The 18,854-nt window shown below is 37.2% G+C and overlaps 1 protein-coding gene across 9 annotated transcripts in view; it reads left to right on the plus strand.

The window, feature by feature from the left end:
* The window catches only part of SNX29 (sorting nexin 29), a 172,700-nt gene that overhangs the window by 110,342 nt on the left and 43,504 nt on the right, over positions 1-18,854 (plus strand). For 4 of the 9 annotated variants that reach the window (XR_010613610.1, XR_010613608.1, XR_010613609.1 and 1 more), the window contains exons 21-22: positions 12,970-13,094; positions 16,868-17,035. Coding sequence is in view for 4 of the 9 variants with exons in the window: in XM_065683774.1 (XP_065539846.1) it covers positions 7,047-7,176 (130 nt within the window). In the remaining 5 variants the exon portion in view is untranslated. Of the gene's footprint in view, positions 1-2,543; positions 2,606-7,046; positions 12,539-12,969; positions 13,095-16,867; positions 17,036-18,854 lie in introns of those variants that run through there. The other 5 variants (XM_065683773.1, XM_065683775.1, XM_065683774.1 and 2 more) reach the window with 4 other exon arrangements.

Consider the following 18,854-nt stretch of genomic DNA (forward strand, 5'->3'; position numbering starts at 1 on the left):
GCAGATACTTTTGCCTGGCTGAATGTGGAGCAAAGCTGAGTGAAGAAGCATGGAGGGACAAAGTGTCTCGACAGGAAACAGCAGCAGCAGCTCTGAACTAATGCACTAGCAGCTGTTTGCTGCTGGTGTGAATGGGAATGGGGGACTGGTAACTGCACTGTGTTACTCCCAGAGCTGAGTTATTCGGGCTCCAAGGTTTAAAGTCAGACATGGTGAAGGAAGGCAGGAATACGCACTGAGTTTGCAACTGGCATTAGTGAAAGGGACCTCACCTGAAGTACTGTGTCCAGCTCTGGAGTCCACAGTACAGGAACAATATGGACCTGTTGGAGAGGATCTAGAGAAGAGCCACAGAAATGATCAGAGGGATGGAGCATCTCTTCTATGAGAAAAGGTTGAGAGAGTTTGGGTTGTTCAGCCTGGAGAAGAGAAGGCTCTGGGGAGACCTTACTGTGGCTTTTCAGTACTTAAAAGGGGCCTATAAGAAAGATGGGGAGAGACTTTTTAGCAGGGCTTGTTGTGACAGGACAGGAGGTGATGGTTTTAAACTAAAAGAGGGAGATCCGGGCTGGATGTGAGGAAGAAATTCTTTACAATGAGGGTTCCAAAATCCTGGCACAAGTTGCCCAGAGAGGTGGTGGATGCCCCATCCCTGGAGACATTCAGGGCCAGGCTGGATGTGGGTATGGGCAACCTGATGTAGTTGAAGATGTCCTTGCTCGTTGCAGGGGGGTTAGATGAGATGAGCTTCGAAGTTCCCTTCCAACCCAAACTCATCCGTGATTCTATGAGTGTATTGGTGAGCTCAGTGTCTGCTGAAGGATAGGGATGAACAGGTAGGAAAAGAAATGCTTTTAGGTTTCAGACTTTTTCTTCTCTGTGATATTGATAAAGTTAGGCAAATTAGAGGAGATGGCAAACCTTTCTTCCCCCCCACCCATCTCTTGGCCCAAAAGGTGGTTGACTTTGCATTTTTCTGATCTGTAAAGCAGAGGGTGGGTAGCTTACAAGTGTCGATATATATCAACTCCTTTTACTGGCTTCTTGTACACTGCTGTCTTGAGACCACACTTCCTGCAGGCTTCCCATTGTTACTTCCAATGCCAATCATATTGATTATGAGCTGCTTAAAAGCTGATTCGGTAACTTGTCTCCATTCCATGTCGTTTTTGCGTGCAAACAGTTTGTGCGAATGGAGGAGGAATTGCTTGGCTAGTCACTGCAATGCACTGCTGTCTCAGCACATCAAAATTGCTACTTGTCAAACAAAAGTTTTACTCCTTTTATTTTCACATGTGATGCATTGTGAATCCTGATGCACGACTTCGTTTTTAGATACCTCAATATTTTCAAGAAAAATGTATCCTAGATCTGTCTGTGCTTTCCTTAAAGATGATCATTATGGTACTAGCAGGAGGAAATATATCCAGGTGTTCACTGAACACTATTCTTATGAAATCAGATCATACAATTTTGTTATTATATGCACAACCTTGGAACATGATCTGCTTCTGAAGCATTGGTTCATTAAATTACCTGTCACAGGAAAGTGGTAGGTTATGCTGCTTGCACAGAGCCAGCTAACCCCAACAGAACAAAATGTTGGTGATTTCTAGGTGGAAATGGATGCTGTAGCCCAAATTCCTGCCTTTCAGCTAATCAGTGAAATACACAAACCAGTTATAGCAATTATAACTAAATCATGTATTCTGATGAACTTTCTCTTACACGTGTGTTCAGTGTTTCTGGCTTTCTAGTGAGTTGTGAAGAGATCATTTGTGTGAATAACATATTTATACATTATGTTATTCTGGCAGGGGCAGCACAAGAAGCAGAAAGGAAACGTTCTTAAATGCAGATGTCATTATGTATTAGAAAGCCAAGAAGCAAGACTTTAGGTATTTCTCAGATGTAAATTCAGGAAAGGTAATTTACAGGTTTCTGAGCATTTCCTGAATGAGACTGTATTTCATCCAAAATCAGTTGTAGGTATTATTCATTGTATAGTGTATAGCTAATGGATACAAAACATTTGCTGTATTGTAACCATTCAACTTCACAGTAAAGTTAGTGGAAGCAAAGAAAGATCTCATCATTGGTATTAGTTACAGTGTCATGGTTTACAGAAATACTCAAATATCAGTGCAGATGATGCTTATGAAGAAAATTTTCATACTTGTATGGAAACTGATTTGTAGCATGAGAGCATTCAAGTTAGGTTCATTCAAATTATAACAACTGGAAGCATGATTCTGTGTTTGGAATTATTTCACAGCAGGAAGAGATTGAATATGTCACTGAATACTGTGTTGTGCTGTACAGATATGTATGTGGAAGTTGAAGGAGTTGTATATTAATTGAATAGTTGGATAGAATATTAGAATTAATGCTTTCCATCTCTTGATCAATTCAGATATAAGCATGATAGGAAATTATTTGGTTTTTAACCTGACAACTTTAATAGCATCTTCAGGATTTTCAGTGTCAGAGTAGGCTGTAAAGGGATTATCTTACCCATATCTTTCTGTTTCTTCTGTTACTAGGTAACTATTTAAACATCCCAACTCAGTCATATGAATAAATAGATGGAGATTGCTGTTTCTCATTAAAAATCGTATTTCATTTCTACAAAACTGGGAGTGATGGCAGAACTGTGGCACCAATTAGTTTTACACTTCAGCAGCTGGAAACAAGGATTTTACCTAGATCACTGCAAAGCAGGAGTTACTAGGGTATGTAAAGAGATCTGATGAAATCAGAGTCGTAGTTAATGATGCCACTAAACAGGTATTTTAGCTGATTTTAATTGGCAGAAGAAGGTGCTGAGATTTGCTGTATTGGCAAGTCAGAATTAGTTCTAATGTGTCTAAGAAGAATCTCTTAGTATAGGTATTGTTTTGAGGGGGCTGCCTGCCTGAATCCAGTTTACCGCATTAAATATTGGGGTCATGTCCAAAAATTATAGATTATCATATCAAACAGCGCTATTAATAATGCAAGAAACTGGTGAAACCAAATTTATCTGCCAGCTAATGCCTTTCTTCATGAGGTATGTTTCATACAACTGAAGCATAACTAGAATCAGGAATGCCTCCAGAGATGCATTTGCATGTGAGATATATATATATAAAATTATCCTGAACTTTGCTACCCTCCCAGGATGTGCTTGTTACTTCTGCTCTCTGATCTCTGGCTGGTATAAATGTATCTCCAGGTGCAGACATGTTATATTCTTATGAGAAATTCCTCTCTAATTTTATCCTGAAGACAATGAGATGGGAAATAAATTTCTTAATTTAAATGTTCACAGTATCAGCTGAGAGAATACTGCAGTTTCATATGCTAAATTCATAAGAAAAAGACAAATGCAGTTTACATTTTGATAACACAGAAAGCAATAAATGAAAGGTATGAAGCTGATTTAAAAGAGCAGTTATTTTAAGCTATTTTCTATAGATGTACCTCAGCCAGAACTTGGCACCAAGACAAAATCAATGAAGCTGAATTGGTATCCAGACAAACACTGGACAGATCAATCAGGAATGCTTAAAAGCTAAACAATGATCTGGAAGGAAGAAGAAATTGATTGCATCAGTAGGTCGCTTTTTAATTCAGAATGGGACAAGGTGAGAATGTAGAAAAGAACTTGAGCCTTTAATAGTTGAACATTCCACTGCTGAACATGGTAATGCCTAGCAAGTATCTGGCTGCCTGCCAGGCTCAGCCAGGAAAACTAAACCCTGAGAAGACTTCAAGTGGCTATGAAGGTAAAAGAAATAAGAATGTTACATTAAAACTGAGCAAGTGAAACTCAGAGGTGTAGAAGAGAAAGTGAGGGCTTACACAGGGATTTCCCATAGCTGTCCTGGAGGAGTTGATCTAGAATAGCTACTCCCTGATTTAGATTTACATATTTTAAATTTGTATTTTAATCTAAATAAAACTACCAGCTGTAGGTGAACCCTATCTTAACCTCCCAAAAAAGTAGCCTAGAGACTGTTGCTGCTGAATGATACAAATGAGAGGATTTGCAAACACTGCAGGTAGGTATGCTTGTTCCTTCTTCCTCAAACCCAAACACACATCAGCAAAAATAGATTCAGAAAAGTGTCTCAATTTCATCTTCATGTGCATTTGCCAGAAATTGTGACAGAATCATTTTAAGGTCTTCATTAGCTCTGCCCAACAGTTCATGGAATATCTGACCTGTTGAACAGACTAGAGGTTTAAAAACGAGTCATGTTTAGTGCCAGAGAGTCTGTAAGTATCATTTGACCTCAAAACCAGAACCAAATTATTTATTTTAGTAACAGGAGGCAGAAGAGATGGGCAATTAATCTTTTCCTCCTGCTTGATTATCATGCATTTTTGGGGTGGATCATTCCTTTCCCAAATTTAATAGTTAAACTTCCTGGCTATTATTTGAAAGAATTTTAATTGTAGAGTAAAAACCTAGAGCTGAAACAGACAAGTGAGGTGGCAAGTTTCCTTATCAGGTTTTGGAGGAGGGAAGATGGGAAGGGGCTTAAGAGATACACTTTTATAAATGTATGATTTCTTTTTAATACTCCAGCCCTTTTTCTCCATGCATCATCTGTTTCCATGGAAGTTGGTCAATTCAATTTCAGCTCCGGTTTGCTTTCTCTACATAACATAATGATTTGTCTCAGAATTTAGATTGCCCTTATGAAAATTAGCTAAGACATTTAAGACAAATTATCTCTAATCTGGTTATTAGATATAATCTCATTCCGCAGTAGCATCATTTAAATTAGCAGAATTACTTCTAGTTTTTGGCCTTCATTCACAGGCACTGGTGTTCATGTAATTATCCTAAGATGATCTTGTTACCTCAGCCATGCTTATCTGATATGAATCCGTATCTATTCATTTTAGGGGAATTCATTTTGCACCTTTGGTATTTTTTTCTTCGGGCATTTTTCCTACAGGAGGGAAAAGTGGCTTCCCAGTGGGTGACACTAGTGTCATGTTGAGGACATGCCAGCAGGAGGAGCTTGTGTATTAAAATGTACTTTCAATAGTAATAATAACACTGTGCTTTCTTCTGCAATGTGCATCTGTAAAGGAGCTGCCTGTCTGCCTGATAAAGCTAAAGTACTATCAGCAGTGGTATCATCATGATGGTAAATTAACCTATTTTAGATTGAGAAAAGCCCAGTGAGGTGAAAATTTAATTTGATTCCATTGCATACTTGATATTTAGATGCTTTTATGTTTATGTGTTCTGAAAAATACGTTTTAACACAGAATCAAGCTTCTGAAGGCAGTATCTTATGCTCTATTAGAATATCAACACTGCATCACTGCAATTTTATAAATAGTATAAAAATAATGACTAATAATATTCATGTTACTAAAAAAATCCATGCTAATGAGCACAGCTGAAATTGGATTCACATGATCAGAATTCTCTACAGCAACTTAGCCAGCCTTGCTGAGTTTCCAGATAAAAATCATAAGGCCAGGGTTGGAAGTTCAGTTATCCTGCGCTACCAAGTATTAATAACACACACTAAATACATTTTTAGTTTTTCCTTTTAGTGACAAGGAAGATAAGGAATTAAAGATCTAACTTGTTCATCTGCATATTAAAGAAGAGAAGGATGTATATCACAGGTATTTGATGCAGTTTTTCATGTGAAGGACTTCCTAGTTACCCAGAAAGACTAAATACTATAATAGGAATGCGGTGAATTTTAATTTAGAAAAATCTTTTTTTCTTTTAAGTAAGGTTATTTTAGAGTGTTGTGCTCAGAAATTTAGACAAGTAAGCCACTGCCCTTAAAAACACACAGTTTTGTTTTCTGTTAAAATTTAGCATCTGAACTGGACACAATTTTTCTATACTGTTTTTCTATTACTGTTTGTGACTAACAGCCAGTGTGTGCAGTGCAGTTAGAGCTCGTGGCTACCAGTGGTACAGCTGCCTTACCTTGCAGAAGGGCTGTTTCCTGCAGGTGAATTTTCCCCTTGGTCTCAGGACTTGTTAAATGCTTCTGCTTTGCTAAGGTCTCTCCCGTGTGGATGTTTGGATTGCCCAAGTGGAACCTGAGTGTATCTATGGCTTTAGCAGGGCTGTCTGACCCGTGAAGAAGGTCACTCTGCAGAAAGAAGGGAACTACACAGAGTAAATTCAGTGGTTGTTTTAAAATATATCTGTATTTGTTTAACATGGCAAGAGCAGCAGATGAGCAGTTCCTCCCCTGTGGATTTGTTAACGCACTCTGAAGGTATTTCAAGAGTTTTAGGGGGGGAAGGGGGGGTTACATATAAAAATAAGCTTGGCTCTGTATGCTGTGTAATCGTGTTACCCAGCTCAGTTGCAAAATAAAAATTCAGTTTTATTTATTGATCTATATGTAAGCAGTATAATTAAAAACCATGTGGAGTCCTCTACAAGAATGGTGAAAGTACAATGCTATCCCTTTATACTGTAGTTGTCCGAGGAGTCTGTAGCCTCTGAATATCACCTAGGTAAGCCGGAATTTTCTGTTACTGCTTGTTTTTGATCTTAGTGTACTTCTTGGAGTCTTTTCCAAAAGGCTCATTCATGTCAGGCTACAGTGTGTTGTGGGTCAGAAGAGATGGAAGAATTCCCAACAGGGATGTATTACTAATGTACCTCATCATGTTATGATACATCCATCCATAATTGGAGAATTGTGAAGTAGAGCATCATCCAAGCTCTTGTCTTTATTGCTTGTACTTTTATCACTTCAAAATGCTTTTCCCACCATTTCTGAACTGTAACTCATAGAGATATGCTTTTATCCTGTAATTTGCAGTCTTTCATAAAGTATTGGAAGTTCTACTAGTTCTCATTTTTGAAAGAGCCCATTCTGTAATTCACACTTGAATTACCAGTAGAAAGAATGCAGTTCTGTGTAGTTGAAGATGTGTGCTGTACTTTGCAGTCATCTGCCAGGCTCTCACAACATCTGCTTTTTACATGTTTGGAATAACTACTGAATAATTTACATATAACATAAACTAGCTATTTCTGTCTTTATTTCTTGTCTTCCTAGTGATATTCCACCTTCTGGAGAATCAGGGAGCAAAAGCAATCGCTCGAGAATGACTACGCGCTTCCCCAAACTGTCTCGCAGCCACCAAAGAGAGCCACGAAGCCTGGAGCCACAGAGTGGTGATCTTTGACCCTTCCTTGTAACTGTGAATACTGACACCATGTACTTAAAGTTGTCCTGTGATTCCTTCCTTGTCTGTATTTATAATTTAAGGTCTTGAAGAGACTACAGCTGCATCAACTTAAATCCTGAAAAGAGATATTCGTTACTAAGGGTCATATCCTGATTAACTGCTTTGGAAGGCAGAAATCGCTTTCTCAAAAGAATACGAGGGCTCTTCATGAGAACTCAGCAAACTGAGAGGCATTTTCTTTGTTTTGTAAAACCGCATTACACATATTCCCCTTTGTTCTTCTGAAGTTCTTCTGTTCCTATGAATTCCTTGCTTTTATTGTGTTGTCTCCCTTTCTACATGTACGTTTTTCTGTTCCAGAGAGACATGAGTATCATGTCAAGACAATTTTTTTTCGTTAGAACAGTTATGATTATCGCTACTTAATATGTCAGAAGGATGTGCATAAAAGAACCTCACTAATTTATTATCTTTTGTAAATAGAAAGACTGGTGGTTTTTTTTTTTTATTGTAAATCTCTGACACACAGAAAGGTTTTTAGAAAACTTGACAAAGTAGATGACGAAGGAAAAACATTACAGGTGGGAAAATAGCTTTTGTACATTTGTAGTTAGATAACCTCAATAGCTTTCATTTGTGGGAAGTAATCTTTAAAATCACAGAATGTAATAATTTTCTAGTGAAATTTCAGTCTTGCTGTAAGGCTGGGTGCAATATTACTGATTTCTGAAAACCACCACAAGGATACACAAAATTAGCATGGTATAAAACAGTGTTTTAAAGACTTGGGGTCTATGTTGTTATTAATTTGTTGCAGATGTTACTGAACACTCCCATCATTTACGCAGCAGTGTGGAATTCTTACTCTGATTTTGTAAAACCCTTCTCATGGTGATACTTAAAAATTGCCTGTAATGAAAGTGCCTATTACCCATCACCTCTTATTGAAAAGTAATTTGTAATGGTACTACTGTGAGTAAGTGAAAAAGAAATTAACAAGAATTGTTACAAGTGATGGAAGTCCTGACATGGATTAACTGGAATCCAGTTCAGTATCCATTAGCTGCACTGCCGTAGGCAGTTAATTATATGTTAGCTATCTTCTTCTCTTCATTAAGTTTAAGCAGTGTACGTTCACATTTTCTATTAATTGTATTCTGGTTTTCCCTTGCATAAGAATATCTTTCTTAGAAGTTTTTTTTGGATAATGTTACTTAAATTGGTGTCTCGTCATTTTATTATCCATTCATTACACTAAATTCTCATGTCAGTAGATACTGAAATCTAAGATTACTCTGGAGGAAAAAAAAAAGCTGATGATTACTAACAGATTGTTTGCCTCAGTGCTTTACTAAAGTTCTAGCAAACTGGAACTTCTGTTCTACAAACCTGTAACAATTAGGTGTTACTTCATCAAGTGGCCCAGTCTTTTTCAGTGGCACTTCTTGAGTGAGGAGGGGTTCATTACACACAGTGAGTGGCGTCAGTGGTGCTGGAGTATGAACCCTAAGTGCTGGATTCCTATGACTGCATATGTAGCTTATAGATTGCACTGAATAGCAGACTGTAGCAGGGAGGAGTGGAATTCACTCTTCAGGTCAGAAATTTCAGTAGGTGGAATACCACTAAGAATCCTGTCATAGAAATGTAATTATATTTTTCAGTTAGTAAGACATCACATTTACAAAATAAAGAGGTAGATAAATAGGAAACCCAACAGGCCAGCCTGGGAGCCAGCTGGTTTGTTTTCATTAGAAGATGAGTTACTGTTGGTGTTCTGTGTAAACTACAGCAGGACATTTATTTCAGAAGAAAGGAGAGGGAGTAGCTGGGCAGTTAATGCTCCTCCAGACTCTTCAGTTGGATACACTGCTGATAGTTTATTTTGGTTTTGTTGGAAAGAAAAGTAGCTCTAATGGCGGTCCCATTTTGAAACGATTCTAAATTGATTTTTCAGAAAGTAGACACTTGGTTAGTAAAAATCTGACACACGTCTATTAACACTGAATTGCAAGTAAATCTGAAAGAAAAGTGTATGGAAACCTTTGTGGTGTATCTGCCAGATGAAACTGTATTAATATGCAGGAAATAAGTCACAAATTCAAGTACTCCTTATTCAGAAAGCTACAATGGTAGGGAATCATTTAGCACACACAAAATTTAAATTGGTTTTTTAGTTGTTCAGAAGGATTTTTTTTGTGTGTCTACATTTGGCTCTTAAAATTATTTCTTTCCTGATTATCTTGCTTCTGGTAGTTTTTAATGTATGTATGTAGATTACATAAAAAATACAAAACTTGTTTACTGTGTACAAATCTTTCTTCGTTAACTTTAGTGGAATTGTGTATCAGCTCCTAAGACTGCAGTCTACAAACAGCCTTCACTTTATGTTACAAGATACCATCATGGGTGTATCACTAAGCCTTTTACAAGCTCATCTATGGTTTCTCTAAGTCTCAGAAAATAATTAAATGAAAGTCTTCAGAAGATAGCTTTTCCACTTGATATTTTGAAGCTCAGTGAGGTACTTGCATGACCGTAAGGAGATACCCATTGATACGAATGCCCAAAATTTTAGCATCTTTTAGCATCTCAAAGCCCTGTCTTTGAGAGCAACTGTACTTACCTGTCACAAATCCCACTGCTGTTTGTTTACCAGAATCAGACAAGACTGTTGAAGAAGGTGGCCCTGCTGACTTTAAGAACCAAATTAGTTACATTATTCTTACAGAATACTGGTAAGCAAAACAGAGATTCCATCCATTAAATTCTTTTACCAGTTATCTAATTCCATGCCTGTAGTTACAATTTTTGTATAAATCTGATTTCCTTTGGTACTGACTGACAACTCTTAAACACTTGTCTGTGGTCAGAGGCTGGTGCATCATGAGTTGGTGGGTTCAACCAGTTCTTGTTGGCACCTTTGACCAGCCTGTGGTCATCACAGACCAGAGGGCTGTGGACAGGAGAGTCCCTGGCATTGTTCCTGCAAGCCTTGAGCTATAGCGGCAAAAAGGAATTAGTAATATCATTTCCATTTCATTCCTCATTCCTGTTTTCATCTTTAGGCATATGAGGTCTCTGGGGCTGCTCATCTGGAACCTTAGTGACTATTCAAAATAAATTGTAAAACTAAGTGCCACTACTTTTATTTTAATACCATTCTTCAATTGCATACAAAATGAACAGTTTCCTAGAAACACAAGGCAGGCAAGACTCGCATCTCTTGCAGATGTGATTGTTTATCAGTATTCATTATGTATTGGCTATGGAGTTTCAGAATCTCATTTATTTAGAGATTCTGTCATTCATTGTAGAGAATGGATTGTATCAACTTGGCTCCTGTATTAAATCAAGTTTCTCAATAACAACAGTAAATTTCCAAGGTTTTTGTGAGGCAGGATATTGACACAGATATAAAGACTTAAACTGATACAGCCATTAAGTCACATACTCTTAGGAAGATTAATAACTTCAAAGCCAGACTTTTTTATGTAATATATTGTTGATGTGATAGTTGTAATCAAATTATACTGTCTTACAGAACCTCCTGCAAGTATAAACCATCATGATTGAATTAATACAAGTATTTAGAGAAAGAGCATAGTGGTATTAAAGATTACTGGCTCAAAAGCATGACCTACTGCTAAGGTAATGTTTTATTGTATAGAACAGTATCTGGTAGCTGTCAAATTAATAAGAACCTACTAACAAATGGGGATGACTGACTCAGAGCGGCAAGCTAATAATAAATTAAGACTTGGTGAGCCCCAAATGAACTAATGATACTGTCTGTCACACATAAAAATGATGTAAAAAATGTGGTATTTTGTTAACAGAATCACTTATTAGTACTTTTGGATGAGGATGTCATTCTTTTTCCTTCAAAGCACACAGGGATCTCAGTTCTGCTGCAAGTTTCATGCCATTTCAAAGGCTCAAATCCCCCACTCGAAAGCATGTTTTTATTTAATATTTTTTAATTCCGAGGACAGAATCTCTACCTGTGGATAGAATACAGGTACCTGCTTGAAGTTACTATGAGAAGCCTGTGGAACAGTTGTTTAAAAGAAATAAAATTTCACCAGATTGTGCTCCTATACACCCTTGCAAATCTACAACACTGTGCTTTTCTAGCTGGAACTCTAGTATGTATGAAAATAAACATGTTTAACACGAGAACTCCATTTTCTCTGTGGAAACAATAATACTACTTCTGTATTGGAGCTTGACTCACTTCTGGAAAAGGTTAAACAGCTCTGGAAAGTAAATAATTTCTCTCTGTCAGTTTCTGTAGATTAAGATATTTCAGTCAGCACCCTACATCACATGCAATACCAATTTGATTATTATTTAGTCATTTCAGTAGTTTCTTAGCATGAGGTATTGAAAGAATCGCTCTAATATATGAAATTATATCTATGAAATATTGAATATGTTTGAAAATACCAGTTAAGCTGCTTTGCATTTCACATACTGACTGGAAGATGAAACACTTGTTCTACACAGTGGTCTAACGCTGTACATTTCATTTAGTTCTTATTCTGCGTCTACTGTGTTAATGATCCAGTTATCGATAACTTAGATTGTTCATACAGTTTCTTTTTAAAAATAATCGGAGCATACTTCTAATTAATAATAATGGCTTAGGTTTTGGTTAATGATGGCATGAATTCATATTAGCAAAAAGTACTGAAATGTTTAGAGAGGAATGAATTTTCCAGATTTACAAATGTCTGCAAATTCCTGGACTTAAATAACTTTTTTTATTGCTTTGGAACAAATGTATTGCACTTTCATGTAGGGGGAATCAGTTTCTTTAACAAGAGTTCAAGAATTATGTCCATGCCGTGACAGAAGTTGAACTGTGGTAGTTGTTTTTTTGAGTGGTGTGATAAACATATAAGAAGATAAAGTTACAGAAATGTAAATGTGGTTGAAATTCTTAACTCTGAAAGGCTGCACATTCTTCCTTACTTAACACTGAGATAAATAACTGTCTTGTATGTGGGACCAAACCTAGTGACAATTGAAGAACCCGGATTTCCCTTTTGAGTTGGGGAAAGATTTTTGTTGTTGTTGCTGTTAAACTCTAGGGAAGATAGTATTAATTCTGAAGCATATATATGTACAGTATTCACACAAGTATTAATAAACTGTAATATTATTTTAACTTGTTATGCTAATGTTTACATTATAGAATTTTTAAGCAAATGTGTATATATATAATTTTCTAAATACTTTCTTGTATTTTTTTTAATATCCTGTGGTAATTTTGTTGTAACCTGGTTGAAATATGCTACTTTACCAAGACGAAAATAAACAATAACATCTTTCTTGTTTGAATTTGAGCATCTTACACCTTATTTGTTCTATTTAGCGGGTTTGTAATTGCTTCTGTGATTTATGTTCCTTTGTTTCCGTGTTTCTAGAATGACGTATGTAGGTATGAGACTTTGATTTGTTAAAGTGTTAATATTTCATCATAGAAGAAATAGTATTTACTGAAAGAAATGGTGAACATTTCAGTTTATTAGATAAACCACTTACTAGATAAACCACTTACACAAACAATAAGAGAACAATGCCATGTGAGTACTTGTCTTGCATGTTGCTTACTGCAAAAAAACTGCACTGAAGCTACATGAGATCTGCCAGGAATTAAATGGCATACATGTAATTTCAGTATAACTGGTATTTAAATACTGAAATCTGCACCTTTTCCATGTCTGTGATGCTGATTTGTTCTGGAAGTTCCACTCTGGCTCTAATTTTATTGTCTTTTTTTAGGAAGCAAGAATTCCGCAGCTATTCTGAAGCCTGTCTGAAGGTCTGCAGTGTGCATGCAAGCTGATAACCTCTTGGAGAGTGGTGACTTTTATGGCCAATGTCATCAACAGGAAAAACTTATGAGGGTAACTTTCTTTTCATTGCTGCAGCAGAGCAGGGGGTGCCTGTCCTCTGTTGTTTCTGCCCATGTACAGTGAGACATATTCCATGCTGCAAGCCAGGATCTTTTAGGACAAGACGCTAAAAAAACCCTTGGATGTTGTTGGGTTTTTTTTTTTGTTTGGGTTGGGTTGGGATTTGTTTTGTTTTGTTTTTTTGCAAGGATTGATCTAACATGCTTTTATTATTTTGTGCTCTTTGGCTTTCTTGCGTTCATTTCTGACATACGTATATTCAATTTCCTTTTATTGAGATAAGATACATTTGGATGTTAAGTCTGACACTTCCATATCCAGTTCATCACTGTATGCTTCCATACCATGTGAAAACAAGCTGCTAGATTTGGATGCTTCATTGTAAAGGAAAATTTTCAATTGGAGGCGTGGGATACATTTAATCAATTTCCACCAGGCAGACAAAGCTGTAATATAACAACACACCAGTGTTAGTAGATTCCTCATACTCACAGTATAGGCTGCTGATTAAGTGAAGTACAAATTTTCAAGCCAGTACCATTATGCAGAGTTCTAGTTAGTTGAACTGCTCATGTTAAAAACATTTGTACAGAAAGATACTTGCTGTCAAATTCATAGTGATGTTTAGGTACCCACATTTTTTCTAAGCTGTGGGAGGTTAGGTGGCTTAATAGGATTTAGCTGGCATAACTATTCCTCTAATTTATGTTGGCAATCCATAGGGGTTTGTTGTGTCTAAGCAAATGCGGATGAGATTTTTTAAGCAATTCTAATACTGCTGCTAGCCACTAGTAGTTACAGAGAATAAGCTTTTAATATCCCAATTATTCAAAATACTCAGCAAAATTGTGCTTGAAAGTTTTAATAATTTCAGGCCATAGGGTTTTTTTTTTTGTTTGTTTGTTTGTTTTTTCATTTCTGTCTGCTTTAGGTATTAGACCACAAATAGCCTCTGGTTATTGCCGGGGACTTGCCTTCAAGCTGTAGGAAGCCAAAGGTCTCACTGTACCAGATGTGCATCATTTCAGTACTGCAAAACAAGTATCGGTTCTGAATAGGTGTTTCTTGGCCACTTGAGCTTTGTTTTCTAGTCTACCAGCATGTGTCTGCGTCTTTGAAGAGTTGTGGGAAGAGTAAAATCTGATCATTAGGGGAAAAGCAACTAGATTCAAAAGCCTGGGCCAGAGAAAGCTGGAAAGAAAAGGGTTTATGCAATGACCTGTATGTACATGTGGCTGAACCACTATTCAGTGGCTGTCTGAATATTGTCCCACTGCCTTGTCCAGATGTTTAGATGCTGCTGCTTAATTACTACTTTCAAAATCCCAAGAACAGCAAGGTCATTTAAAACTACTGTTTTTTCTATGAATCCAGACAAAGATTCAGGTTGCATCTGGGGAATTGTAATAGCTCGGCATTTCTGCATGGGCCTACAGAGTTTAAAGATTTTCTCTTTTTGGGAAAAGACCTGCACAGGGTTTACTGTCTCTAAGGGCAGTTTCCCAGGAGGTCCTAAAACTCCTTAAAGAGCTGGAAGTTGGCTTTCCTAAAACTCAGGGTGGATGCAGTGATCTGTACTGCAACAGCAGGCTTTTATGCTGTGGTTTCTAAGTACCATGATGATAACTTTCTTTTTACTTCCAATTCAATGATATCCATGCCATTTTCAAGCCCTTTTTTTAATTTCCTAGTGGTTTAGAGTTGCTCAGCCAATTGCATACACTTAATCCTATACACTGGGTTTGTCACTGCTAAGTAGGTACATCTTTATTTTTAAAGTGATCTTATATCCCTACTCCTCCTATGCAGCTCATAATTGTTTCAGTCACTTAGGCCATTCATTAATTGCACCAGTAGATGTCCTTCACATAGAGCAAAGGAATGTACTCTGCCCTGGCTATGCGTCCCACAGAAGACAGTAAGCCTTTGTGCTTCTTGGTTCTATTCTAAATGCCAGGCATGCAGCAGTTTATGCTTGTTCATTGTATACGAAGCTTCATGTACTCTTTTTTTGTGCACTTGAACTTTTGCTTTTTACACCTCCTTGTGTTGAGTTTGTGATATATTTGGATTTGTGTTGGATCACAAAGACGTGCCCTCCCCCAGTTTTCTAGAATTTATATGTCTGGCAAATTCATCTTTATGTAGTGCTTCAGCTCTGACTTTAACTGGTTCATTTTTCTAGGAAGAATATTTTTATAATTAATTTTATTGCTAGTGCTAGAAGTTGTTCAGAAACAGTTGAGGTACATCAAGGGTTTGTTTTACTTGGTGTCGGAGTTCTAAGTCATCAGCTTTGCATAATAGAAGCCTCTTTATAATGAGTCGAACAAGCATCTGCCACAGCTGTCAAATACAAGATCTTTGGGAGTTATTGCTATTGCAAGAGAGGTTTCACATTCATATTACATAGCTTCACTCTGAAAAATATTTATAGGTTAAGCTAATATAGCAAAAAAAGGGGTTTATGGGGTTAATACTGGTTTTAAAATACCTAATTGTGTTTTTTTTTTCCTTTTTCACTTCTGATTCCATATTTCTTCAAGTGCTAATTCATCCATGAGTTAAGTCATTTGCATGTGTCAAGTTCAGTGGCAGTTTCTTCATCTCTATTTCTAGTAGGAAACTATGATTATTAACATTCCAAATTTTATGTGTTACAAGAAAATGAATTTCCAGCAATGGAGATCCCCAGGTGCTTTCCAAACTGGGAACTCAAGCTTATAAAGAAGTAGGAAATCAAATATCATTTAATAGAGTTAAGTAACTTCCAAGCTATAAGTCGAAGCAGGTAATACCTTAGAAATTTCTTGTCAGAAATGTGTATTTTGTGATGTACACAAGCAAGTTATTTCTTAACTGTAAGAATAAATGACAAATCAGTATGTCCTTTATCTTGTGCTTTTTAAGTTGTTGGAACAGCTTGAAGGATCTTCTTTTCAGATCTGAGCTTTAGATTCACATTAGTACTTTGTAGCATATGATTTAGCTGTTCACTCAGATGTATCTTGAAGCACCTCAAATTCTCAGTAGGCTTTTGTTTAATACAGTGGTGGAACATACGGTTCTTTGGGCATCTGAAGTGATACGTATAGCTTCAAGCAGTTCATAAGATGAGAGGCACTTTTGCAGCAATACTTTAATTCTAACAATATATTAGATATAATTGGCATTTTTGGAAACCAGCTGGTTGATGTATTTTAAAGGTGAAAGAAAAAATGTGTGTGAATTAGTGAACAGGATACATCGATACCTCTGGCTAGTCCTACTGTATCAGAAGAGAGAGGGTAATTGGATACTAGAAAAAAAGGAAAACGAAAAAAGCACACATTCTGATGCATCAAGAAGCAACAGGAAGAGGAGTGGGGAATTGTAGGAATACATAAAAAAATAATCCTAAATTGTACTAATCAAACTGTCACCATATGTTCTATAATGAGGTACAATGAAGTAGGTAATGTATGTGTTAGCGATTCTATCAAGCCATAGGACTCTTTGGATATGTCAATAATTAACAAATAATAGCTGTTGTCAACTGTTGTACTCAATCAGCATGGGCAGAGTTCTCTGTCTCCCTTTAATACTCTGCTCTCCCTCAGTGACTGAGAGTTTCTTTGACTACATTGCTTTATGCAGAACTCCTGATGAGATATAATTAATGGGAAATCTGGACATGCAGAAAGAGCAGAACAGAGCTAGATTGGCAGTGACTGGTTTCTCACTGAGAGTCTTGGCTTCCCTTTGACTATTTTTCTGTCACACAGGCTTTTCCTGACTGCCTCAGTGGTCTACTGTGTATACAGGTTGCACATCCAGTGAATGAGCAGCCTTTTCAGATATGCAGAGAGTCTGATGAGACCTTGTGAATTGACACTTTGGATACAGAGAAACTGTCAAATACCCTGCTTCTTGCGAACCACCACCAATATAAGGTAAGCTCAAAAAGGGCAAGTTAGGATCCTGAAGAAGCTCTTAACAGAATTAACTCCCAAAGCTTCTCTCAGTTGCTGCAGTAGTGGAAGTCTGAAGGAGCTGATCTATTTATCCCCCTACTTCTGAATTCATCCTGTCCTGAGAATGTCACAAGATTCCTTCAGACTAGAAGGATATTGCATGCTTTGTAGTAGTTTTGTGCCCTTAAAGTGCTGCTGGTACAGAGAAATGGGGATTTATAAGTCAGAGATCTGACCTCTTATTCATACCTACATATTCAAGAAAGAGGTTTAACAGAAATCTTAGAAATCTTGTGCCAGAACAACAATTTGAAGTAATGAGATTTTCCTTTAATCTTCATTAGGATTCATTACACAGATAATACGTAGACGATGCATATCTAATTAGTTAAGATAGTGCTCAAAACTCTAGTAGGAGGTGCTTAAGTTGGTGAATAAATTTCATAAATTTAAGTAAGTTTTTTTAATCACAGTTGGTCGCTGCTGCATGTGTCACTATGCTGAGGTACTGTGAGTTTTAAGCAGCCCCTCTGTTCCTACCAGACTATATTGCACAGTTCGTCTCTCACACTAATTGTGATAACAAAATAACCAACTTTAAACAATAACTGTTTTAACTAAGATGCTATAGTATTAAATCTGTGATATCAAGAAGCTGGACAGTGTGCAGAATCCCACTTTGAGGAACAGTATTACCTTCATCCCGGGTTGCTCTGCTTCACCGCCACAGGGACTTAATCTTGCCTTTCAGTCCTATGCAGTTGCATGAGGAAACACATAGTCAAACACCTCCCTTTGTTCTTGGCCCATAATTGAGAGTCACTTAGGGCTGATAATCCTCACTTCAAGCTTGTCTTCGCACATAGACTGTTCTAATATCATTTAAAGAACAGAGAACCCTTTCTGAGTTTCATGTAACTACAGTGTAAATGTTGTTTTCTCTTGTTGCTTGTTGGCTTACGAGGGAGTCTCATCTAGACTTCCACTGCCTTGGGTGCAAGAAGGGTACTGATAGTGCTGAAATTGTCACTGAAGCCCACAGAGATGCATTTTTGGTTGCTCAAAAAGGAGGCATAAAAAATATGGAAAACACTGTCTGACCTGACAATGTAATTCTATTTCAGAAACAGAAAATGTGCTGGATAATATATGCAGACACCTCTGTCATGAAGCCTCATGGCATTTCACACCCAATTATGTGTGACCACCTTTGGTTACCATAGCAATTCTCTCTTAATTAGAAACTCACCCTCTGCTGATGGCCTGTTTGTGCTAAAGCATGATATGCTGCTAAACACTTAGGCACTTATTTATTTGTTGATATATTGACTGTAACTTACTGTATCAAATGACTTTATGCAGTGGTACTCTGTTCCTTTGACTCAACCATCCCACTTGCAGTCTGTATAATGGGCAGGCAACACCAAGAGAGAAGGCAGTGGTGTTGGAGGTGTTAATATATGTAATAATATGATCAGTAGGGTGGAGGTAGCTCTCTTGCTGTGGCTCTAGGACTTGTGAAACCTTCAGCTTGCATTCGGGCTCAAGTTGATTTTATAACACTTTCAAAAGAAAGGAGTCACTACCCAAATGAAGATATTTGATAATGGATGAAGTTGGCTATATTTGTGTCCACCATAGGGTGGACAAAAAACACCATAGGGTGTTTTGATGACAGATATAAGGGATTTATTCCTGCTCTTATAAAGTAAGATGAGGGGGATGAGAACAGTTACCTGCAATGCTGATGTTAGTTTTAGAAGTTGGAGGTCAGATGGGTGCTTGGGGCACGAGCTCA

The sequence above is a fragment of the Lathamus discolor genome, chromosome 6, assembly GCF_037157495.1.
Source record: "Lathamus discolor isolate bLatDis1 chromosome 6, bLatDis1.hap1, whole genome shotgun sequence".
NCBI classification, from domain to species: domain Eukaryota; kingdom Metazoa; phylum Chordata; class Aves; order Psittaciformes; family Psittacidae; genus Lathamus; species Lathamus discolor.